Raw genomic sequence first — 26,802 nt, 5'->3', positions numbered from 1 at the left:
ATTATATTTTTAAATCCTTTTATTTAAAGGTGGAGTTCTGGTTACTTAGTGGTAAAGAATAACACTGCCATCCCAAATGTAAGTGGTTCAAATCCACTAGCTGCTTTGGGAGAAAGAGAAGTGATTTATTGCCCTTGGAAATTCCCTTGATGATTTGTGCTTAATACTCACCTATTAATTGTATGTTTTCTTTCTTAATTGATTACTTAGTAGGTATATGATTGCTGTTGTTATGTGCCATCAAGTCAAGTACAACTCATAGCAACCCTATAAACAAAAAGATCTGATCCCTGTTCTATGACCATTGTCATTTCTCTAAGTTCATAGAGTTTCTGAAGGCATGTTGTTTAGGAAGTGGTTGCCACTTCTGCTTCCAAGCCTGTCTTAATCTGGGAGCTCCACCAAACACTGTCCACCATGGGTAACCATTATGGCATTTGACATGCTAGTGGCACAGTCCTCGTCATCACAGCAACCCCAAGTTACCTTAGTACAGTGAATTGACAGCCCAGCACTGTACCACTTGGAAGAATGTTCATTCTAAACCTAATTAAAACTGGGCTGGAGAGATAAATTATTAGATTGACTTTATCCACAAAGTTCAAACTAAATAATAGGCACTGTATTCTTAAATCAACACTCTTAGTACCAGTAGCTAGGAAATCAAGAGACGAATTTCATTGGGAAAGTCAGCTGTCAGGGACCTCTCCAGTGTACTGAAGAGCAACGACGTCAGGCTGGAGACTAAGATGCTTCTGATCCAGGTCATAGTCTTAGCAATTGTGTGCAATGTATCAGAGAGTTGGACAGTGACTATGGATGATAGAATGAGAATTGATGCTTTTGAGCTGTGGTGCTGGAGAAGAGTGTTAAATATACCATGGACTGCTAGGAGGACAAATAGGTTTGTCCTGGAGAGGGTGAAACTGGGCTGTTTCTTGGAGGTAAGGATTCTGAAGCTTTGTCTGACATACTTTGGGCATGTTGCAAAGAGGGACCAGTCCTTGGAGAGGGATATCATGTTTGGGAGGGTGGAAAAACAGCACAAGAGAGGAAGACCTTTGTTGAAATGGATAGGTTGAGTGATTAGGGCAATAGGAACAGGTGTGTTGTATACAGAGAGGTTGACACAGGATAGAGCAGGGGTTAGGGCTCTTCTACATTGGGTCGCTATGAGTTGCTAACAACTTGATGGCACATAACAACACAACAATTCTTAAATATCAACTGATAGTATAATCTATCAGTAGACAAAAAGAAATATTTCCTTAAATACTTCAGTGGGGAAATTTTTTATATTCTTAAAACTTCTATTATGAAAATATAAATAACAAGAAATACACTATCAACAATTTCTGCATGTACAGTTCAGTACCAGATTATGGTCTTCCGATTGTCCAGAAATGCTTGCTGTCTTTTATATTACATTAAGTAATATCGATAATGTTACTTAAATCCCTAGTTATATATTTATCTGTAATCTGAAGTTACTGTGTTTGGTTGATGATCTCTATATAGGAAATAAGTTTTAGGACATCTCTTATGTATTTTATTTCTACGACCTCTAGGGGGCACCAAAAGATCTACTTTCAGACATTGCCTGGTAGATTCCAGCCGCTATTGATTGTGTTTTTACAATCTAACAGGTGTGTGGAGAAATGCGCTATCAGTTGAATAAAACAAAAATGGAGAAGGAGGAGGCAGAAAAAGAGCACAGAGAATACAGAGCAAAAACTAAAAGGGATCTTGGAATTAAAGATCAGGTAAGAGATAACAAGAGAGCCATTATGAGAGCAATGAAACGTTCTTTCTGAGATGGATGTGATTCTGTTCTTGCTTATTTCTATTACATTGTACATAAGTAGTGGAACCCTCCAGTTTGTGCTTTAGAGTTGCACTGAGAGTTGCCTAGAGTCACCACCTTTCATATGAAATGATGAGACTAACTGCGTGCATATGAAAATCCAGTCTGACAGGACATAAATATCCATTTGGATATGCATGTCTATTACTTAAAAAGGAGGGGGGAGTTCTAATGCATAATTTTTAACCTAAAATATGCTTGCATAAACTTCTCAAAAGATGCCAAATTGAATCCGATTTTAAATAATAAAGTTAAAAATTTCTAAGATGAGATGGGTTGATATGTAAATATGTCAGTCAAATTGATTGTTGGCAGAGGGAGTCTAGTTTTGACAGCGATAACCATGACTACTTTTGCTTAGGAAGCCTCTGCACAGTGAAATGATAAATGGTAGCAGGGGAATGCAGCTTCTTCAATTGCTATTTGAGCAGATGTTTTTGTTACATCTCTGTTGAGATCATTTAATAGTCCAATTTTAATTGACAACACGCATACAGTTTTTAGAGAGGCAGTGCTAATAAGATGACTTGCAATATACTATTTTTACAGAGCATTCAGGCTCCTCTTTTTAAAGTCAATGAAAGCAGGTTATTTGGTTTATTCTTATTAAAGTAATAAAATTCTGTTACCACAGTAACTATTTGAAATTACTATAGTTCTAAAGTATATACTTCCAACTATATTCAAATATACTTCTTGTTCAATAATTTTTGACATATTTGCTCTTAGCCCAGTCAACTTTTTAGGACAAATAATGTGAATACTCAAAGTAAGATGGTTAATGGCATTTAGTACAAAAAGTTGTTAAAGTTGTGATGGAAATCTGTGTCCCTGAACTTCAGTCAGGAGAACTAAAATAAAATCTTACCTTTTTATTACCTCTGTATTCTAAGTCTTATAGTTAGCTTTTAGATTTCAGAAGGAGTTGGTTTGGTTTTGGGTTTTTTTGTTGTGTTTTTTTCCCCGTTGTTTACATGCACAAATAAGGAACCTATTTTATTTAGTCCAGTTGGGGGCGTGCCTGGTAGAGAAATTGAAAATCCTTCTTGCTGGAATGAATGGCTGGCATCACCAAGCCACATACAGAACACTTTTCTTTCCTGATGTAATGGACATTTTTTTAACAAAAGATATCATGCTAGCCCATTTACTTGTGTTATTATATTCCTGTTCTATTATTCTACAGCATTCTGGCAGCATCATGTTTTTTACTAACCAGAAAAATAGAACAAGAAAGAATCTCTGAGTTACATAAATGACAGTGTTGTTTTCTGGAAGAAAAAAGCAACCCAATATAAGGAACAATGAAAGTAAATATTGGTTGTAATGTATAAACTGTTCAGAAGCCTTTACAATACTTTTAGCACTCTGTGTCCTTTTAATTCACAAGGAGTGGCATGGAAGCCAAAGTTACAGGCTTTGGAAAAGCTTTTCTTTGTGATAACTTTCTGATGAAGTTTTTACATGGAGATGTGCTTTTTAGGGAGTCATAGCATTAGGAATAAGCCCTTGAGCATTTGTTTGGGATGAGCTTGTTACCATGTTTCTTCTCTGAAAGTGAGGCGATTTTTTAAGGTGCTCCCTGTGACTGCTTTGTTGAGCAGTGTCGTGGTGCCTCATTGCAGTGATGGTCTGGACTACACACGCAGCCATTGTCCCTCGGCCTTTCAGCCATGACCTGACCTTCTATCTGTGAGAGCAAAGAGCCACGTTGCTTGGCCACCGTCTGCACACGAGAGAAATTTGCATTTAACTTTTTTAAAGCAGGGCATGTTCCGCATTTGTCTGAAATACGTATTATTTTGTCAGTGCAATTCAGAGGAGCAGGAAGGACTGTATCTGAGTTTACAAACACAGTGCCCTTCGTGGGATAGTCACTTTATCCATATTCTAGTTAATCTGACCACACGATGCATTTGTAAAGTAAGTGGGAAACTATAAGACAGGAATGTGAGGAGAACAAGAGCTTTTCTGATGTGGACAAAATAGACAGAATGATTGACCACCAAAATCATTTTCCTTGTGACCTGACTATGGTGTTGGCATCATTAGAAGGAAAGGTTAGAAAGGTGACAATGGCAGTGCACCCCACACACACACTTTTCTCTTTTTCTTTTCTGTACTGTGTCTGGGGCCCACAGGCACCTTATCCTCTCCATCACTCTTTTGTATCTCTGGGATTAGGGAACTGTCAGCTTCAGAGGGTGCCTGCTGCACACACAGAAAAGATACTCCGTGTGGAGGATAATGGAAATCTGCGGGCCAGTTTTTACAGGCAATGTTTTGCAGGCAAAGGTTAGATACTCATATACTTGTGTACGCACACAGAATATACTCTGCTGTGGAAATATAAATACATTCACAAGGGCAAAGAGAGTAATATGATGACTTTGCATGTTTCAATCACGGAGTTTCTGTGTCTCATTTTGTTCTTTTTTGTCTTCATCTTGGGTGTCTTCTTGTCCTTATCCTTTTCTTACTCTGCTGTCTTTTTTGCAGTGTTTCTTCTTTCACTGAGGTTTTAAAAGCAGTCCTTAGATAATGTACTTCATCCAAAGAACTTTTGTGTGCATCTGTAAAGGAATCCTTTTACTCAAACTCTGTTATTAGCACAGCTGACAATATTCACAGTAGTTCTTTAAATCATGCAATGCTTATGCAGATACCTTGACTGCCTGAAAAATGTTTGCTTTGCAGATTATTGTTCAAACCAGGGAAATAGGTGGACTCACATGTTAGAATACCTTGTTACTTCTTATACCAGTTAGAATACTAGCATACCTTGTTCAGTAGGAGAAAAGGGAAATCTCAGTAGCATTTGCCTTCTGTTGAGTTTTTCAATTTCATGCATAATGTTTTTCTTTTGCTCTCTCTGAGATGCCTCATAGTCGTTTTGAGGAATTAGGAATTAATCCTGGAGCAAGCTGTTTGGGAGAAGTGGTTACCCAGTTATTATATCCAGAAAGCGACCTTTTAAGAGTCTGAGACCAAAATGCAGGATTCGTTTCAGAGCCCAAGAGGGAGCTCTGGTAGCATAGCCCGCAGAGCGCTGCACTGTTAACCCAAGCACCACACCTCTCCGCTGGTTCAAGCCCACCAGCTGCTCCTCAGGAGAAGGATGGGCAGTCTCCTTCTACACAGTCTACAGCCTGGGAAGCCAGCGGAGGGTCAGCTGTGGGTTGATTCTGACTTGACCGCAGTGAGTGTGGACATTAAGAGTTAGAGTGCATTGAAGAAGCTGTCCTTTGCCTGGCGTCCCAGGTGTCAGCTGACTCTGCACAAGTGGGATGCCCTTGCCACTTTGCTAGGTGGGTTGTCAGAAGATGATTCTTTCAGTCCCTTAAATCAGAGCAAAAAGAACACCCTTTGAATCAAAGCAACAGGAAAAATGTAGACCTCTTCTGGATTGCTTTTTGAAAAGCAAAGGCAAACGAGACAAACAGAAAGGCTGTTAAAGATCCTCCAGGATAGAAGTTTATTCTTCCCTCTGTAGTTTCTCTTCATGCATCCTAGTGTTTTTTTCATTTTCTGCTGAATGTCAGGCTCCCTCCAGGACAGTGGTTCGTATATTATGTACCTGAGGCATAAACATGTGGCCCACCTGCTGCTTCTGGCTTCCCCTCTCTCTGGCCAGCCACTGGATTTGTACACTGTGACACAACCAAACATCAGTCACTCACTTAAACATCATCACAGAGTTAGCACTGACTCATAGCTGATGGGTTAGCAGCTTTTCAGAGGCTGTAAATTACAGGGAAGAGACTGTCCGTCTTTCTCCCATAGAGCAACTGGGGGATTCAGACTGCCTACTGTTAAGTTGGCAGCATAACTCCTTAGCCACTAGGCCATCAGTGTTCCCTAGGGTAGGCAGTCTCCCCTTACTAAAGCCTCCAGGCTGGTGGCTCCCGAGAGTCTGCCCTGGAACCTGCTTGGTACCTGTAATAGAACGCATGAGAGGTTGGGCTCCAGAGAGCTTCCTGAAGGTGCTGTGCCTGCAAGGCTGTGGCTAGGATTCTCAACACTTGCCCCATCCTGAGACAGAGGACATCTGAGATGTGTGCGTGCTGGTTCCAAATACAAAGACATGTCCAGGTCAAAATACAAAGCCAGAAAACACCTCCTCTCTCTCCCCACACCCACCGCCCAGAGACCTGTTGTCCTTCCTGTGTGGAGTGGCCATGGTTTCAGGTTTGAAGAAGGGAGAAGGTGAAAGAAGGGGCTGAGAATTGCTCTGATGTCCAGGGCTTCAGTATCATGTTGTTAAGGCCACTGGACCTCCCAGAAGATTCTGCATCGCCCCACCAGATTTAATCATGAAGCACATATGTATTCTAAAATAAAATTGTTAACAATTTCAGAATGTACAAACACTACATAAGACCATTATTGCAAAAATAGAAGGATAGCTGAGTAAGATGTGTATGTGTCAAAAGGAAAACAGGTATTAGGGACAGGGAAAGGGGAAGGGTGGAAATCACTAGGATAGTAGAGTTTAGTGGGGAGATGGGAGGGAGATGAAAGAATAGGAAAGATTCAGTGTAGACTTGAAAAGATGGGGTAATAATAGGCTTAGACCAATGGTAATTAATTATATAAAATACGGTTTATGGCTGATTGTGTGAAACACAATGTAGATGAATGAAACAGAGAGAGAGAGAGAGAATTTGAAAATATAGCCACAGAGCATTAAACTGCGAACATGAAGCCCTTCAGAGAAGGAAACCCGGTGTAAAACCACAGGCCACTTGACCCCAGGCCACAGATGCATTTGATCTGCTTACTTGTACACACTCCCACTTACATATAAAGACACATGTGCATATTTGACATGTCCTTATACTCTGTTTCTGTGAAATTTGCTTGACAAAATGCCTGTTGCCTTTTACAGACAACGCTTTATTGGATTACAGTCACACCAATGAATCTGTGTCTTGTTCTCGGCTGCTGTTGCCCTACAATGGCGTGGTTATGGAGTTGTGGCCAAGACTGTACTGTTCACCCAAACTGAAATATTTACTGTTTGCAGAAAAAAAAATGCCAACCCCAATCCTAAATACAAATGTTGTTGGGATGGTGTACGAGAACTGACCCATAGCTGACCCACCAGCACAGGAAGGGATTGCCCATCTTTCTTTCACAGAGCTGCTGATAGATTAGAATTGTGTACCTTTGCATTGACAACACAGTTCCTTACCAGTAAAGTCCACAGAGCTCCCTAAGTATAGAAGTATACATGGATTGTTAAAGTTTTGACTGTGGAGCTTTGACTGTGAAGAGCCATCCGTCTTAAATCAAAGCTTCCTGGCTATGTGTGTTTGTAGTACTGTGTGTGTGCTGTCCCCTTGCTTTGTCAGCCATCACGTTGGTGTGGCACTGCTGTGGTGTCACTGTCTTAGCAGTGGCACGGGGCTTGATAATCGCTGGGGGGCTGGGTTGCAGTATTGTTTTATATTTACAGTTTCCTTTTAGGTTGGTACCATATTCCCCTAGAGGAGAAATGAATGGTTGTTGTGTTGCTTCTTGTTGTTGTGTGCCGTCAAGTCGGAACTGATCCATAGCTGACCCTTCAGTGCATTTTCAGAGGCAGTAAATCTCATGGGAGATTACCCATCTTTCTCCCATGAAGCAGCTGGTGAATTTGAACCGTGTGCGTTTGGGTTGGCAACAGAACTATTTACCTCTAAGCCACTAGAGCCCCCTGTTGTCAGGTGTCATCAAGTCAGCTTGAACTCATAGTGACCTTTGCACAGTAGAATGGATGTCTCCCTAATCCTGTGTCATTCTCACAATGTCTTGCTTTTCTGAAGCTCATTGCTGTAGTTACTTCAGTCATCTCATTGAAGGGCTGCCTCTTTTTAGCTGATCCTGTCCTTTTTTGAGCATGATGTCCTTCGAGGAGCAGTCCCTCCTGATGGCATGCCTACTGTGTGATGGAGTGTTACCATTATCAGTCCTAAGAAGCACTGGGGCTGTGCTTTTTCTGAGACAAATTTGTTTGTTCTTTGGCAGTTTTTGATACAGTCCATACTCTTCAACACAGCACTACAATCGCAAGGCATTTATTCTTCTTCATTTGTCCTTATTCATTATCCAACTTTTTCATATGCATATGAAGCAACTGAAAATGCTAGGATTAGGGCAGGTGCACCTTGGTCTTTGAAGTGACATCCTTACTCATTGGCACTTTAAAGAAGTCCTTTGTACTAGTTTTGCCTAATGCAATATGTTGCTTGATTTTTTTTGATGCTTCCACAGGTGTTGATGATGGATACCAATTAAACAAAATCCTTGATGTGTTCAATCTTTTCTTCATTTATTATGATGTTGCTTATTGGTCTAGTTGTAAGAAATTTTATATTTTGGGGCTATCAACACAGTTCTTTTTTTTAAAAAAAATTATTGCTTTGCATATAATAATTAATATACGTGTTTTGTACATGTACTTTGCATTTTATATAATCCTTAACATACATTATATTTTTACATAATTAATTACCATTGCTCTATGCCTATTATTACCCATCTTTTCAAGCCCCCAATAAAGCTTTCCTATTGCTTCAACCCCAGTCCATTTACCTCAGCTATCCCTGTGAGTTTCCCTCCTTCTCCTTTTTCTGCTCCTTTTTACTCCTTTCCCCTTTGAACATGTATACACATCTTACTCACTTATCTTCCTATTTTCACAGTAGTGGCCTGCTGCAATATTTGTCCTCAAGGAACTGAGAAATTTCACTCGTCAAAACACCATCTAGGCTCTCCCAAGAGATGTAGTATTTTACAAAAATCACTGTTCGTCAGTGCTGCATATTCCGTTATGCAAATGTATCATAATTATCAATCCATTCATATTTTGATGAGTATTTGGGCTGCTTCAATTTTCTTGCTTTTGAGAATAACACTGCTGTGAACACAGGGTTATAATGTTCATTAGCACAGTTCCTTTGAACTACACCAGAAGACTGGTATTTACCAGCACTATATGGATTTGTATATTTGGATTTCTAGAAGTTGACGTAATTCATAAATGATATAGAAAGCTTATTTACCAATACTATATAGGTATAAGTTAGGAGGTTTTGCTACCGTTGAGTAGTGGTTGTTATATGCCATCAAGCCACCTATAACTCATAGCGACCCTATGGACAACAGCTCTGAAGCCTGCCCTATCCTGATCCGGTCTCACTGACTCTGACATACCTAATCCCATTGCTCCAGTTATTGTGTTAATCCGTCTCATTGGAGTCTTCCGCTCCTGCGCTGTTCCTCCACCCTTCCATGCATGATGTCTTTCTCCAAAAACTGGTCCCTCCTGATCACTTACCCAAACTATGTGAGAACTTAGAAATCCTTGCCTCCACAGAGAAACTTGGTTTCACCCTCTTCAAGACTAATCTATTTGTTCTCCTTGCAGTCCATGGTATATTCAATATTATCCAGCACCAGAACTCAAAGGCATCAATTTTTCTTCTGTCATCCTTTCTCATTGTCCAGCTCTCTGATGCACAGCATATAATTGTGAAGACCATGGCCTGAATCAGGCACCTTAGTCTCTAGACTGACATCATTGCTCTTCACTCTGGAGAGGTCCCTGACAGCAGATTTCCCCAATTACTCTTTTGATTTCCTGACTGCTGGTGCCAAGAGAGTTGGTTGTGGAGCCGACCAAGCTGAAATTGTTAACATCCTCAAGCTCTTCTCCATCCATCATGGTGCGGCCAATTGGCTCAGTGATTTAAAAAAAAAATTGGCTCAGTAGTGAGAATCTTTGTCTTGTTGATGTTAAGTTGCAATCCATATTGAAGACTGCAGTGATTGACCATCTGCAACAACTGCTTCAGGTCCTCCTCAGTTTCGGCAAACAAGGTTGTATCATCTGTCTAACACACGTTGTTGGTAGGGAGCCTTGAAATTCCCTGAATGGAATAACCAAAGTAATTGTTTAAGGGTAGAACACATATACAAACGAATTAGATGGGTAGAATTTGGCTATAGAAATTAGGGTTAAAAATTGAGAATTTCTCGTGTCTACAGCAATGAAGAGATTGAGATTGTTCACAGCTTCAGTTTGCTCAGCTCCACAGTCAACACTCTTGGCACCAGCAGCCAGGAAATCAAAAAATGTATTGCGATGGGAAAGTCTGCTGTTAGGGACCTCTCTAAAGTACTCAAGAGCAACAATGTCTCTCTGGAGACTAAAACGTATTGCGATGGGAAAGTCTGCTGTTTGGGACCTCTCTAAAGTACTCAAGAGCAGCAGTGTTTCTCTGGAGACTAAGGTGCGCCTGATACAGGCCATGGTCTTTGCAATCACTTGTTATGCATCAGAGAGTTGGACAATGACCAGGGAGGATAGAAGGGGAATTGATGCCTTTGAGCTGTGGTGCTGGAGACAAGTATTGAATGTACCATGGACTGCCAAGAAAACAAACAGATTCAACCTGGAGAGGGTTAAACCAGGCTACTCCTTGGAGGCAAGGATTCTGGGGCTTCGTCTGACATACTTTGGACATGTTGTGAGGAGAGACCGGTCCTTGGAGAGGGACATCATGCTTGGGAGGGTGGAGGGACAGTGCAGGAGGGGAAGACCCTCTATGAGGTGGATTGATTCAGTGACTGGGATAATCGGGATGGGAGTGTCAGAGGCAATGCGATTGGCACAGGATAGAGCAGGGTTTAGGGCTGTTGTCCATAGGGTCGCTATGAGTCGCAAATGACTCGACGGCACATAACAACAACAACAATAACAACAACACAGCAATGATTATGATTCAGAAATTTAATGTTAACATTACACATGAATGGTACCAACGTGAAAATGATGTAAAGTTCAGTTGAGTCAACCATTTTTGGCTTATTGGAAGAAGTGTACCTGTGTGAGAGAGGAGGCTCTGAAAGTCTTTTACAAGATGATTTAAGGCCAGAGCAATATAATCAGCAAAGCAAAGTTGAAGAATTGCATCTTTTTACTTAGAGAAGACAGAAAAATTACATCTCTTTTTATAAAGACGAGGAATATTATTTCAAGACGAAAATGTAAGGCCTGTTCTAGATCTTCATGGGAAGACCCAGAACTAAGTGATTTAATCACAAAGACTGAAATCACAGGAGGCTAGAGTAAGAACTTTTGACAGGAAAAATTTTTCAGTAGCTTACTGTGACATATTTTACAGCTTTCTTCACCAAAATGTCTCATTTGAAATAGTAGCAGTGATACACATTTTACCTGAAGAACGAGCTAATAGATGTCTAGAGGTCCACTGTCAACTTGATGATTCTAGAGACTTCCTCAAAAGTGATATCATTGCATTTGTGAAAAGTGGGTGACCTCTACTTTGAACCCAGCACCTGAAGACAAAAAGAAAGGTGCATCATGTTGAGCTCAAATTTCTGCTCTGCTTTTGTAAGGCAATGGGCTCTCTTAAGCAGCCTTTTTGGACATATGTAAGAGCTAGACTTTAGATACTTACCCAAGTGTCACCTGCCACCTCACTTGTGTCTCTGAGAAGTGGCTGGAAGGGGACTGCGTGGATACGCCTTTCACACATGCATCACTCTGTCCCAGCGATGACAGAGCGCCTCTTCACACCCTCCTTCAGCACTGTAATGCTTAGCACGTTTCTCTGCCTGTTCCTCCTTCACGTGGTGTCAGGCAGAGGGTCCTGGGTTGCCCAGCCCAGTGCTCTGGCCACTGTGGAGACAGTAATGGAAGAAGCCAGGTCCTGCCCTTAGGGAGTTTATATTCTAGTTGAAGAGACAGAGGACACATATGAACACGCCATAAGAAGACTTGCAAAGCAGCATATCGACAAGTGCAAATTAATGTAGTGTGAACTTCATGTTGGCTTCAGCCCACGAGAGGGAGAATCTGGTTCAATGTGTGTGATACAATAAAGCTTTTTTTTTTAATACCATCTTTCCCTAAGTATGCCCTAAAGCATTGTTCAGCATACTTAGATAGATTTGTGTTCTTATCACAGCCTCACCAAGATTTTTGAGAGAATTGTTCAGCATGGCATTATGTCTAGTGCATCAGCCTCTTTTGTTTCTGAATTATGACTATCTAGATGTGTATTATAGGTTATATATGAACTAGACCTTCATACACCTGGAAGCACAACTATCATGTGGACAAGAGACCTGAGACCTGCATGAGGCTAGAGGACGATTACTGGGTCCCTGCGTCCTGCTCTGCAGTTAAGATTTCCGAACTCTGTCCTAACCTCAAATGTGAGCTTAGAGGATGTATTTAATTACACAGTAATTAAAATTATCTCCATATCTTTCTGAACTTAGTATTTTTTTAAAATACCATGACAAATCCTTTCTTAATTTCAAGTTACCATTTTTCTGGTTAATTCACAAAATCAACCACAAAAATTAAGTTTGACCTTTTTTTTTTCCTTAAAAGAACAGTTTAATCAGTGAAAAATAACAAGCCGGAAACCTTTGAAGTCTTTAGCATTTAGTAACATGGTTAATGTTTTGGGTTGTTGTTTTAGATGACAATGTATGTGTGTGTGTACATATATATGTATACATATGTATACACACACATCCCCTGTTTCTACAAGCACTTTGTAGAAACTTATGTGCTCGAACAAGTGCCTATTGACTTGTCATTTTTCCAGAAAAGATATTCTTTTAAAAATCATATAGATAAGCATAAGCAAACCGAAATTTAGGTCTGTTTAGCAATGAAGGGCACAAATAATAGAAAATAAAACAAGTCCATTTAGAAAGAATATGCCTGATAGATTAAATTTAGAAATAAACATTTACATTTGGACAGGACTACAGAGCAGTAAAAAATCCCCACAGAAACCACATCAGACCCAAAGGACATTTTCGTATTTCAGGAACTCATCAGGTACATCTGCTGCTGTCCCTAAAAAATGACACTTGTTATACAGTCAAATACCTTGTAGCATCCATTGGGCAACAGCTGACCGAATATATGCCCATGGTCGCATGAGGTTATAATAGAACGCAGAAATCTCCACTGAAGAACAGGACGTAGGAAACACAGTGGCCTCCCACAAGCAACATTTTCATCTCATCTACACAATGGTGTCAACCATATAAAAGCATGTTATTGTTGTGTCATAGATTTTTGTTGATTACATAACCTACAGAACACATGTTTTGATAACTCAGTTTTCTTGCTGTCCAGATAGAACCGACTCATAGCTAACGTGCTGAAGGGTTTAAGAGTCTGTCAATCACACAGAAGGAGACTGTCCATCTTTCTCTCCTGTGGGACAGCTGGTGGATTCGAACCACCTGATTTTGGCATGAGAAAGCAGCTTCTTATCCACAGAGTGACCAGAGCCTTTTAATGTCTTCATAGTGATAACCAATGCCTATGCCGCTGACTTATATCTGGATTGTGCTGCACCATCAATCTGAAAACCTTACTGTATAAGTATATCCTTCAGCTCTTGAGCAGTACATCCAGTCTTACACTGCACATATCTCCTGAAGAAATGACTGTGGATAGTGTTATGGCTTTTATGCACAGGAGAGCAGGTGCTCATGATCACAGCAGTGAGAAGCGCTCATTCAGAAGTGAAACAAAAAGTAAGCAACACGAAAGTGGGCAGTGCATGTTCCTGCTTGCGATTTAGCATGTCACCAGACTGTCATGATAATCCTCATGAGCTAAGAAAAATGCCTCCACTCATCAAGGGATCAGTTCCACCTGTATCACATAGGAGGAAATTGCTAGTGATGTGGACTGAGGACCAAGCACAAGGGTGCCAAGATCTGCATGTTTAAGAGATTTAAAGGAAAAGCAAGACCAGACTGCTATGCTGATTTCACAGAACATTCAAATCATATGACCTCCAGTTTAACAGAGTGCACCATGGATGTTAAGCAAAGCATGACTGTATTTTTAATTTCTGTGGGTGACATGATTTAAAAATTGCATACTTGTTGTGACTTTAGAAATGCACACTCACGAGGCCAGCCTTCCAACCTTGTATAATACCTAAGTCTGCACGTCTAAGCTAGCTACCCTGTGGGCGCAGCTCCTTGACTGTGTGTGCACACGGGCCAGCAAGCAGAGCTTTTAAACAATACAGGCGCATAGGTACCACTATCTGTATGAATATTATTAACTGCTACACAGGCATGCATTTTGAAAATATTTATAATATTAACAGAGGCACAGTTACTGAAGCCAATGATTCTGTCACCCAGTAAAGCAAATGGCTTGCCTTTGTCTGTTTTACCTTCTTCTTTTTGTTCATTGAGTACTTTTGAGTACCACGGAGTCAGCACCAACCCACAGCTGACCCTCCAGCAGGTTTTCAGAGGTGATAAATCACACGGGAGAAGATTGCCCAACCTTCTCAGTGGAGCAGCTGGAGGATTCAAACTGAGTGCCTGCAGGATTGCAGTGCAGTTTCTTACCATTGGGCTACCATTTACATCTAGTAAACATAGCCTAGATGTAATTATAGCTATTGCCTGTTTCATGTTATCTTAAAAATTATTCCATGTTATTGCCTGTTCTTTAAAATGATCACTTAAGATGGCCATTCACATGTTCCAAAAGAAAATTCTACATAGGACTAAAACCAAGGACCGTAAACTTCATCAGAGAAAAGCTTGGAAGAACTCTAGAAGCCCTAATTCACAACATGAACAGTTTTCCAAGGATCCTGAAAAACCTACAACCAGGAGAGAATAAAGTAGATTAATGGGATCTTTCAAGAATCAAAGTTTTATGCACATCAAAAAACTTCTCCAACAGGGTAAAAAGGAAAGCCACAGACTAGGAAAAAAAATATTTGGTAATGACATGTCTGATAAGGGATTTATATCTAGAATTTATAGAATACTCTAACACCACAACAAAATAAAAGTAAACAACCCAGTCACAAAATGGGCACAGGATCTAGTGAACAGACACTTCACCGAAGAAGACATTCAGATGGTGAACAAACACATGGAGAAATGTTCAAAATCCCTAGCTCTAAGAGAGATGCAAATAAAAACAACTATGAGATATCATATTACTCCATTAACAATAGCAAAATTCAACAGAGCTGCAAACAACAAATGTTGGTGAGGTTATGGAGAAATTGGAACCCTTATTCACTGTTGGTGGGAGTGTCAAATGGTGCAATTGCTATGGAAGGCTGAATGACGCTTTTTCAAAAAGTTGGAAATAGAAGTATCTTTCAACCAGCAATTCCACTACTGGGAATATACCCTAAAGAAATCAGAACTGCCACCCAAATAGATATATGCACACCTATGTTTATTGGTACATTGTTCACAATAGGAAAGAGATAAAAACAACCCAGGTGTCCATCAACAAATGATTGGATAGAGAAACTGTGGTATATTCACACAATGGAATACTATGCAGCACCAAAAAAAGAACTAATAAAATATTATACAAAATGGGTGACCTTGGAGGACATTATGCTGAGTGAAATATCTCAGTCATAAAAGGATAAGTACTGCATAATGCTACTGTTATAAAACAGGACTGACGTGGGAGTTGGGGGGGGAAAGCTAAGAAAAGAAGGGATAAATGTACACTACATTGAAACAGATGAAGGAAAGAACTGTTTAAAAGGAATATATGATTAGGTATTATTTGCATGACAATGGTCCAGAATAAGAGCTGCATAGCAAAGTGAACTGGGGCAAGGAGGGGCGGGGAGGGTTGTGCAACAACAAAAGAATTTTTTTTCCCCCAAAGAGACCAAGAGGCAGTAGTCAGACCAGAGCAGGGTAACACTGCATGATTCAAAACTGGGAAGGGTGTACGCCAGGGATGCATCCTGTCTCCATTCCTTTTCAACATGTATGCAGAGCAGATTATCCGAGAGGCTGGGCTCTATGAGGAGAATTGTGGCATCAGGATTGGTGGATGATCTATCAACAATCTGTGTTATGCAGATGACACAACCCTGCTCGCTGAAACTGAAGAGGACCTCATGCACCTGCTGCGAAGGGTCAAGGACTGCAGCCTTCATTATGGACTGAGGCTCAATGTCAAGAAGACAAAGATTCTCACCACTGGACCAATTGGCAGCATCAGGATGGATAGCGAAGAGATTGAGATTGTTCAGAGCTTCAGTTTGCTCGGCTCCACAGTCAACACTCTTGGCACCGGCAGTCAGGAAATCAAAAAGCGTATTGCGATGGGAAAGTCTGCTGTTAGGGACCTCTCTAAAGTACTCAGGAGCAACAGTGTCTCTTTGGAGACTAAGATGCGCCTGATACAGGCCATGGTCTTTGCAATCGCTTGTTATGCATCAGAGAGTTGGACAATGACTAGGGAGGACGGAAGGAGAGTGGATGCTTTTGAGCTGTGGTGCTGGAGAAGAGTACTGAATGTACCATGGACTGCCAGGAAAACAAACAGATTCATCTTGGAGAGGATTAAACCAAGCTACTCCTTGGAGGCAAGGATTCTGGGGCTTCGTCTGACATACTTTGGACATGTTGCCAGGAGGGACGGGTCCTTGGAGAGGGACATCATGCTTGGGAGGGTGGAGGGACGGCGCAGGAGGGGAAGACCCTCTATGAGATGGATTGACCGGTGACTGGGGTAATCGGGATGGGTGTGTCAGAGGCAGTGCGGTTGGCGCAGGATAGAGCAGGGTTTAGGGCTGTTGTGCATAGGGTCGCTATGAGTCGCAAACGACTCGACGGCACATAACAACAACAACAGAGAAAAACAAACTGGTGAGGAATGTGCAACAATGAATGAAGGGAAATCCAAGTTCTGCATAAACTTTCGTTAAAATATCAATTAAACTGAAAAAAGACCTTTTTACAAAAAGAAAATTCTAATAGGTAAACTTTTTTTTCTATGTTACTTTTTTAAAAAATTATTTTATACTGATTTATTTACAAAGTTCAAATACCTTGTTTTTCACGTTTGTTCTTTCCCATTTCCTTCACTCTCCCCTCCACCCATGAAATTGTATGATCTTATGATTAACAACATCCCCCACCCATCCTTACCCCCCTGCTCCCAGCCTCCTCCTAATCCTCTTACTCCTTCTACAGTAATGGTTTTATACAGTATTTATCCTTAGGTGATTGAGTTAGTTTACTCAGCATGATGCTTTCCAGTCCCTCCCAAGTTAAGTAATAATTTACAAAATTATTGCTCCTACATGCTACATAGTATTTCATCATGTGAATGTACTGTAATTTCTCAATCTATTAAACTGTGGTTGGACATTTGGGCTGTTTCCATGTTCTTGCAGTGGTGAATAATGCTACTATGAACATTGGTATACAAGTCTCTGTTCCTGAGTTCTCATTCTCTCGGATGTATTCCAAACAGTGGAATAGCTGGGTCGTATGTAATTTCCAGGTTCATCTTTTTGAGGAAACGCCAAACTGTCTTACAGAGTGGTTGTTCCATTTGTACCACTAATAGTGTATAAGATTTCCTATCTCACTACAGCCTCCCCAACATTTATTATTTGCTGTGCTATTGAACTTTCCCCCTGCTAATGGAGTGAGATGGTACTTCCTTGTGGTTTTTATTTGCATCTCTTTCATTACCAGTGATTTTGAGCCTTTCTTCATGTGTCATGTTGGTCATCCAAATATCATCCTCTGTGAAAACTCTTTCCATGTCTTTTGCCATTTTTGTAATTGTTTTATCAAACTTTTTCTTATGGAAGCATTGTAGGATTCTGTGAACTTTTGATATGAAACTCTTGTCTAAGAGGGTATTTATTGCCAATGTTTTTTTTCCTTCCCCCAGTCAGTAGCTACTCTTTTCACTCTGTTGGAAAATGTTTTTGATGCACACATAGGATCGGTATACATCGCAGGTGACTCAACCAATAACACTCTATGACAGGTTTGGAAACAGGAGTGGATCCACTTCCTAAACTACTTGCCTCCAGAAACTCTTAACTTTGATAAATGTCAGTAGTTGTAGAGGGGCTTCAGGCCTCTTGTTCATAGGGTTGGTATTCATCATGCTCTACTTGAAGGCAATTTACAACACCACCACCACACAGAGATTTATTTACTCTTTAGAAGGTCCTATTCATCAGTTTTATCTTCTCTAGATTGTGCATTTCTGCTTGTATTTGGCAGTCTCTTTATACCATAGACTAGGCAGTCTAAGCTTGATCTCAGTTTGTCTCTGATGAACGTTATGGTTTTGGGCTTTACTCCCAGGTCTCTGATCCATCTTGAGTTGCTTTTTGTGTATGATGTGAGATGTGGATCCTGTTTCAGCTTTCTGCAGGTGTAAGTCCAGTTTTGGCAGCATCATTTTTTGAAGAGGTTGTTACTTCCCCATTTGAATAGGTTTTATTTTCTCATCAAATATTAGTTGACCATAGATAGCTGGGTCTATTTCTGGGTTCTCAATTCTGTGCCATTGGTCTATGTGCCTATTACTGTACCAGTACCATGCTATTTTGGTTACTACTGCTGTGTAGCAGGTTTTGAGGTCAAGAAGTGCTTTGCATACCATTTCATTTTTGTTTCTAAGACATGTTTTGCTTATTCAGGGTCTCTTTGCTCTCCAAGTACATTTGACAACTCTCCTTTCTATCTCCTTGGAAAATGAATTTTGGTACCTGTATTAGGATTGCTCTGAACATGTAGATTACTTTTGTTAGCATTCTCATTTTCACAATATTGAGTCTTCCTACCCATGAACAGGGCACATTTTTCAATTTAGGTCTTTTATTGTGTCTTGCAAAAATGTTCTGTAGTTTTCTTTGTGTATGTCTTTTGTATCTCTAGTTAGGTTTATTTACTCCCAAGTATCTCAATTTGTGGTTGGCTATTGTAAATGGTATTGCTGGCTTAGTTTCCTTCTCTGAGTTCTCTTTGTTACTGTAGAAGAATCCCACTGATTTTTGCATATCGATCTTGTATCCTGACACTGTACTAAATTGTTTATTCCCTTGGCAGTCCATGGTATGTTCAATAATCTTCTTCAGCACCACAACTCAAAGGAATCAATTCTCCTGTCATCCTTAGTCATTGTCCAGCTATCTGATGAATAACAAGTAATTGCAAAGGCCATGGTCTGGATCATATGTATGTCAGTTAAGAATCTGAAGCAGGACAAGCATAACAAAATAAATGAGGGGAGTGAGGGGGAGTATATAGGAATGAGTAAATGAAAATCTATTCTTTGGTAAAACTTCACTAAGATCACAATTTTCAAAGTAGGTTTAATTTTCTAGAAATAAAGAATTTATGTATTGTAGATTTCCACATGACTAAGGTGGAAGGTGAGTTAAGAAAGGAAGACACTCAATGAGATTGATCAATACAGTAATTGTAACAATGGGCTCAAGTGTGTCAGAGATGGTGACACAAGATAGGGTACAAGATAGGGTAGGCTTCAGTGTCACTAGGAGTTGGTGAACTTAATGGTACCTAACAACAATGATGAAAGGTGAAACAGAGTATACAGGTTACTTACCCATAGCCTGGGAGTCTAAAGATTCACCTTCTTGATTAGGCAATCCCCTTGAGTCTGTATGAGCCCAGCATTTCTTCCCTATAAAGTGAGAGGCCTAGGTAAGTGATAGAGAAAGATTTTTTCTAGCTCCAAATTCCCGTGGTTCTAGAAATATGGGAACTATTTCCCTGTCTGTCTTGATTATGTGAAGTATTAATAAAATCAGTAAAAGGAAATTTCAAGTGTCCTTCTATATTTTCTTGGCATTCACTCTACTTTTATGAAAGCATCACTTCTGTAAAGATTATAAAATGAAGTTTTATTAGCATCCATAGTAAAATCTGCTTCATATTTTCTATAATGATTGATACTAGGACAATTAAATGTCTAGGCATTTGAACAGTTGAATTTAATTACAGGCAGATGTTTAATTTTCAGTAAGAATGAAAACCTCTTCCTGAATTAAGTGTGAAGTTCTTCTAGAAAGACTTTGGGCATCAGCAGCCTGTCAAAATGAGTATTTTTAAGGAGTAGCCAGTTTTTATGAAATTTATGAAGTTCATTATCCTTGGCCAGAGTTTCTCACCCTCACGAACTCGCAATCTTGAGAACCCGTCAGTGTATTTCTGTTTGCACAAAGTGGCATTGGTAGTTGAAGCTTATAAATCAGTATTTCACTTGGTGCCCTCATGCATGCAGCATGGGATGAAATATTGTGGCAGCTCTCAACCCTGTTGTCCTAGAATATGCTCTTGTTAAGTTGCTGATTTCTTATTTTAATTGTAAAAATGAAAACAAACTTCAGGGAAAAAATTCCTGAAGAGGTCTCACAGATCCGACCTGCTTCCTGGCCCTCATTGGAGTGGAAACTTGCCGAGCTCCACTAGGAAACAGGCTGCCTTACAGAGATGCCGTGTAGGACCAGGGACTGCAAGGGACTGTTAATAAATTTCAGAATACTTAGATTTCCAAATTATTCTTTTTAACAGATAGTTTCTTAATTCTAATTGATGTTATCTGTACTGAAGTGGACAAACGAAAAACTCAGGCTCACAGCTGTCAAGTTGCTTCCCACTCATTGTGACCCTCCATCACGTTTCTGCAGCTGGAAATCACAGCAGGAGGAGATTGCCATTTTCCTCCTGAGGAACTGCTGGAAGATTGAAACCTTTGGAGATGCGCTGTCTTTGGTTTAGCAGCTCAGTTCACTATGGCTAAGCTACCAGAACACTGTTGTTGTTTTGAGCTGTTGAGTCGGAACTGACTCACAGCTGACCTCCAAAGGGTTTTCAGAGATAGTAAATCACACATGAGGAGACTGCCTGTCTTTCTACTGCACAGCAGCTGGTGAACTGGAACACCCCACCTTTGAGTTCGCAGCATAGCGCTTTATCCACTAGACCACCCTTGTAGTGAATTCATTAAATTAATTTTAGCTTCCAGGGAAAAGACAAGAGAGCAGTGATGTCCTTTATTTCTGGCTTTCTTTTGGCCACTGCTGAGACTTTCTGGCATTTTCTATGAGCAATGAGTGATTCTTGTCTGTTACAGTCTCTTTACCTACAGCTGAAGTTCTGATGATCCCTCTCATTGTGGTCATTATCCTGCCTTCAGAAATTGAATCAAGCTGTAGCTCTAAGTTCCCATTACATCACAAGGGAATGCTGTGAGAAAGTGGGAAGCAAAGAAGAAGAGGAGATGAAAAGAAACTTTCAGTGAGGCTTAAATAGATAGATGAGCACGTATTGTTCTAGCAGAGAGAGTGCCCCGTGAGTCCAAGAGTTACTTTCTCAACTGGACTCTTCTTTACTTGCTCAGAAGATTCTACGTGGAAATTCTCTGAAGTCATACCAAGAGATAATTTTTCTGTGCTGGTTTACATTGGAAACTTTGCATAATCCTCTTTCTCTGGTCTCTGAGCCTTACTTTATCAGAGATTAAGGCTGTCTGATGGCTGGTGTTTCTTACGTAACAGGCTTTCAGCCCCAACCAGTAAAACCAAATCTATTGCCACCAAGTCAAATCTGTCTCAAAGTTGCTCCATGAATGCAGACTAGAACTTCTCCATAGGGTTCTCAGGGCTAGGGCCAATGGCCTGGCCTTTCTTCAGAGGTGTTTCTTAGTAAATTAGAACCACAAGTCTTTTTAAGGAGTAGCTAAGTGCTTAATTGTTTGCTTTACCCAAGGTCTCCAATGTAAGCCCTTAAGCATTTATATGATAAAAGTCAGATACATTTTAATTCTACATAGAGACTCAAGGTATACTAATGAAGTATCAACTGTCTGTTTATATCTATATTCATAATCAGCATGTGGATCTGTTGTGGTTAGGTTAAGTCAGCTCCAAATCCTAGCAACCCTATAAATGGCACCATCCGGACCACGTTGTTATGGTCATGCCCATTGTGGTAGTCAGTGTGCCAGTCCGTCTAGTTGAGAGTTCCCATCTCTTTTGCTGACCCTCTGTCTTTACCAGCAGGGTGTCGTTGTCCAAGGACGGGGCCCTCCTGAAAATGTGCCCCAAGTATGTGAGATGAACTTTCACCCTCCTTACCTCTTGGAGCATTCTAATTGCACTTCCTCCAAGATGGATTTGTTTGTTCTTTTGGCAGTCTGTTTCAATACTCTTTTCCACCATCACCATCCAAAGGCATCAATTCTGTTTTAATCTTCTGTATTCACTGTCCAAATTTTAGATATGTAGGAGGCAACTGAAAATACCATGGTTTGGACCAAGCATATATTGGTCTTTAAGCAGACATCCTGACTCTTTAGTACTTTGGAGAGGTCATTAAGAGCAGATTTTCCCAATGCAGCATATCTTTTGATATCTTACTCCTGCAACTATGAATGTTAATTGTGAATAAACAAGAAATAATTTTAAATGATAATAATAAATGTTAATTGCTAATAAAGTGACATTCTTAAATCTTCAATCTTTACTCCATCCATCATGATATTGCTAGTGGTAAGGATTTTTGTTTCCTTGATGCTGTGAAGTCACCCATATTGAGGATTGTAGGTTTGGATCTTCTTCAGGAAGTGCTTCAAGTCTTCTTCACTTTCTGCAAGCAAAATTGTGTCATCTCTATAACATAGGCTGCTGAGGAGTCTTCCTCCAATCTTGATGATCTTCTTCATATAGTCCAGCTTCTCTAACTATTTGCTCATCATTCAAATGTAATAGATAAGGAGAAAAGATACAATGCTGACACACTCCTTTCCCGATTTTAACCATGAAGTTGTCTCCTTGTTTGGGCAACTGCTTCTTGGTCTATATATATATAGGTTTCACATGAGCACAAATTAAGTGTTCTTGGATTTCGATTATTCTCAATTTATCCACGTAAGGAAGATCAAAGTAACCAATGCCTCTGAATGGTGTTGTTGGAGAAGAGTATTGACTATCTAATGGACTTCCAAAAAGAGCAAGCAAATCTATCTTGGAGGCAGTGCAGGCCAAGTGCTCCTTAAATGCAAGAATGGTGAGACTTGGTCTCATATACTTTGGGCATGTTGCCATGCAGTGCTTGGAAAAAGACATCATTCTGGGAAAGGTAGAAGGTGAGTGAAGGACAGGAAGACCCTCAGTTAGTTGAACTGACACAGCAATGTGCTTTAGCAGTACAGTGATCGAGAGGATGGAGTGGAGAGGGCAAGGTTCCAGCCTGTGTTCATAGGGCACCATGAGCCATAGTTGACTTGATGGCACCAAAGAATAACAGATAACTTGCAACTTCATAATCATGGAGATGTCATTTATGAATGATCTTTTCTTGAGCAGAGCCTCAAAATGACCACTTTAAATATGGAATTTAGGATGTGTTAGATTAGGAAAGCAAAAATGTATTATCAGCATTGTCCAGCTGTTAGAAAGAAAGAGAATATGTGAAAAAAAAAAGAGCAATAGAAATGAAAAGGAAAAGGGTATAAGGAGAAAATGAAAACTATTTAGCACTCTCACTCAATTCCTACCTGTCGAGTCAGGACTGACTCATAACTTACTGTCCAGCAAGCTTTCAAGGGCTGTAAAACAGATGGGATAAGATTTGCCCTTCTTTCTTCAGCAAAGCATTTGATAGATTTGAACAGTCTCTCTTTGACTTGGCAGCTAAGCTCCTTACACACTAGGCCGACACTTTACAAAATGTATTTGCGTTAAAAGAAACAGCTCTTGACCCTGTTTATCCTACTGCCTATGAGACTCAAAAGAGGTCAGTGTGAAAACAGAACCATCAGTATAATCTGTTAAGATCTTCAACTAATAATGGACTCTTTAAAACTTTAATTACTGTGATAACTTTTTCATCCTCATTCCTGGAAGTTGAGAATATTCAGGTTGAGATGAAAGAACACTAGACAATAAGTTGAAGTTGTTTAAAAAAACCTAAGCTCTCCAATAAAGCAGATTTTAAAAGCACATTTTACAGTATTTTTTGTTTGAAACAATACTACTGATGCTCTGCAAGAAATAAAGAAATGAATTTTAAAAACTGTAAAAATATTTCATTTGGTATCTAATTTAATGAATTAAATTAGAAGGATGAGCAGGAGAAGGATAGGCAACCTCTTCCTGTGAAATTCCTACTGCCTTTGAAAACCTGCTGGAGGGTCATCTATGAGTCAGTTCTGACTCAATGGTTCACAACAACCACAACAACCTAATATAGAACATTGTCATTTGTGACAATTACATACAAGGAAGGGGAGAGGAAGAGGGATGGAATTTTTCCAGGTGAGTTAGATAAGGCAAGCCTTCAGTCTGTTTTTTTTCAGGTCACTATGAGTCATAAATTACTTGATGGCATGACCATAACCAACAACATTTAACTAGGCGTAAACAAATTTAGGATGTTAAATATAAGTCTCATGTTAGTCAGAATGAAAATTCTAAAAGATAGGCAAAAATTAAACAAGAGAAACTAAGTAGTTTGCTATAACAAATCAAGGAAAGATAAAAAAGGCCCATTGACATGTTGTTATGTGCCATCGAGTTGGAACCAACCCATAGCTGACCCTCAGCAGATTTTTTAGAGGCAGTAAGTCATGCGGGAGGAGATGGCCATCCTTCTCCCACAGAGCAGCTGGTGGATTCGAACTGTGTGCCTTTGCGTTGGCAGCACAACTCCTTAGCACTAGGCCAGCAGAGCTCCAAATATATATATTTAAAATATGTATTTAAAATACTAAAGAGTGAGGATGTCACTTTGAGAACTAAAATGTGCCTGATCCAAGTCAGGGTATTTTTAATCATCTTACACACATATGAAAATTGGACAGTAAATAAGAAGAATTGATGCTTTTGAAAACTGTGGTATTGGCAAAGAGGATGGATTCTATCACAGACTGCCAAAAGAACAAATGCATCCAGATTGATCTTTAGAAGCAAGGATGGTGAGGCTTAGACTCACAAGCTTTAGGAGAAGCCAGTCTCTGGAGAAAGCCACCAGACTTGGTAACGTGAAGTGCAGGCAACAGGGAGCCTTCAGCAAATGAGTTGATACAGTGAGTGCAACTGTGGACTCAAGTGTAGCAGCCACTGTTAGAATGCCCCAGGACTGACCAGTGTTTTCTTTTACTGTGTATAGTTCATTGAGATTTGGAGATGACTCCAGGGCCCTTAACAACAACACAACATTGTAAATGTAATTGCTCCCTTCATTTTCTTTACTGATTGTTCATTGTGCATAGAAACAGCAGATATTTGTATGTAGATCTTGAACTCTGTAATTTTCTAAATTTATGTATTAACTCTAGCAGCTTTCATTTTCACTCTTTAGCATATTCTTTATATAGGATCATACAATCTGCAACTAAAGATCATTTAATGTCTTCTTTTCCAATTTGGATGACTTATGTTTCTTTTCTTCCCAATTGCTCTGGCTTGAACTTCAGTACAGCATTGGCTAGGAGTGATGGGAGTAGACATCTTTTAATTATTCTTGATCACAAACTCAAAAATGGATTTGTATATTTGTCCTTTTATGTCTGTTTTATTCTAAAATGGATATAATGGCAGCATATGATAGGATAATGTATCTATTTGTTTTATAGAGGAGCTCTGGTGGCCTAATGTTAAGAAGCTGGCTGCAATCCCCAAAGCACTTGGTTCAAATGTACCAGCTGTTTCTTGAGAGAGGGGTGGGCTGGGCAATCTCCTTTGATGAGATTTGCTGCCTTTGACAACCCACCTGAAGTCACAACAACAACATCAACCCATTGAAGGCAAGACTAGCACTGAGGGCCCATGAGCTTATATAAGCCTTTAGTAGGGTGGGACTTATATCCCATCCTAATCATCACTCCTTAATAGAATTAATACTTCAGCATAAAACAAACAGTTAACCATTTGCTAGGAAAGACATTTTTAAATGTCTTAGAAACCCAGAGTTGGTATCCTAACAATTCCTAGAGCCTTGGTTTTTGCCAGTGCTATCAGTGAAGCTTGGACTTCTTCCTTTAGAACCCTTTTTCCTCTTGCTTGTATGTTGCCTACTGAACTGACTGGGAATGGACCATTTCTTTTTCTTTTGATGCTTCGTGTGTCAGTCATAATTTTGCCCGTAATCCTTCTCTATTGCAATTATTTTTTTATTATTACAATATTTTGCCTATAGAATCTCTAACTGTTATAACTTGAACTTTAACTTTTCCTCTTCACTTCTCTCAGCTTGAAAAATTTCATATTTCTTTTTCCTTTTTTGGTTTTCTCGTGCCAGATCTTTTTGCATTTCATAATAATACATTTCTTTAATGTATTATGTATTTCTTGAATGTATTTTTTATATTAGAGGCATTTACAACAGCATCAAAAATAAAATATCTAGGAATATATTTATCAAGTCAGGTGAAAGACTTGTACTCTGAAAACTAGAAAACATTCTCTAAGAACATGAAAGACACAAATAAATGGAAGGAAATCTCGAGTTCATGGATAAACAAATAACTATTGGTAAGCTATCAGTCCTACACTATTTGTTCTACAGATAAAATACTTTCTCTGTCAAGATTTTATGAGCCTCTTTTGAAGAGTTGTTGCTGGGTACTATTAAGTCAGAACTGACTTAGAGTTGACCCTTCAGCAGGTTTTCAGAGGCAATTAATCTCATGGAAGAAGATTGCCCATCTTTCTCCCATGGAGCATCTTGTGAATTTGAACTTGTGCCTGTGGGATTGTAGCACACAGCTTCTTGCCACTAGGCCATCAGAGCTCTCTTTTGAAAAGTAGGAAAGTCTCTTTTAAATTGATAAGAACTTACAAAGAATCATAAATTTTCAAAGCAGTATTGGGGGGGAAACCCCCAAAACTGGATGACTAATACTTCCTGATTTAAAAATATATGATATAGCCCCAGTAATAAAAATGTATAGTTACAGATTAATGTTCACTATATAACCAAAATGGATGTCAGAAGAGACTCTGAAAATTGCACTGGAGCCCAGAGAAGCCAAAGCACAAGGAAGAATTCAAGATACTAAAGAGTTGAATAGAAGATTTCAAAAGGCAGCACAGGATGAC

The 26,802-nt window shown here is 39.7% G+C and overlaps 1 protein-coding gene across 1 annotated transcript in view; it reads left to right on the top strand.

Annotated features, from left to right (window-relative positions):
* The window catches only part of SDCCAG8 (serologically defined colon cancer antigen 8), a 354,236-nt gene that overhangs the window by 144,707 nt on the left and 182,727 nt on the right, over positions 1–26,802 (top strand). The window contains exon 11 of the mRNA XM_006898076.1: positions 1,647–1,763. Coding sequence (XP_006898138.1) covers positions 1,647–1,763 — 117 coding nt within the window. The remainder of the gene's footprint in view (positions 1–1,646; positions 1,764–26,802) is intronic.

The sequence above is a fragment of the Elephantulus edwardii genome, unplaced genomic scaffold, assembly GCF_000299155.1.
Source record: "Elephantulus edwardii isolate Elephantulus edwardi_28Jun2011 unplaced genomic scaffold, EleEdw1.0 scaffold00219, whole genome shotgun sequence".
In the NCBI taxonomy this organism is placed as follows: Eukaryota; Metazoa; Chordata; class Mammalia; order Macroscelidea; family Macroscelididae; genus Elephantulus; species Elephantulus edwardii.
This window is presented reverse-complemented; position numbering and strand designations above follow the sequence as displayed.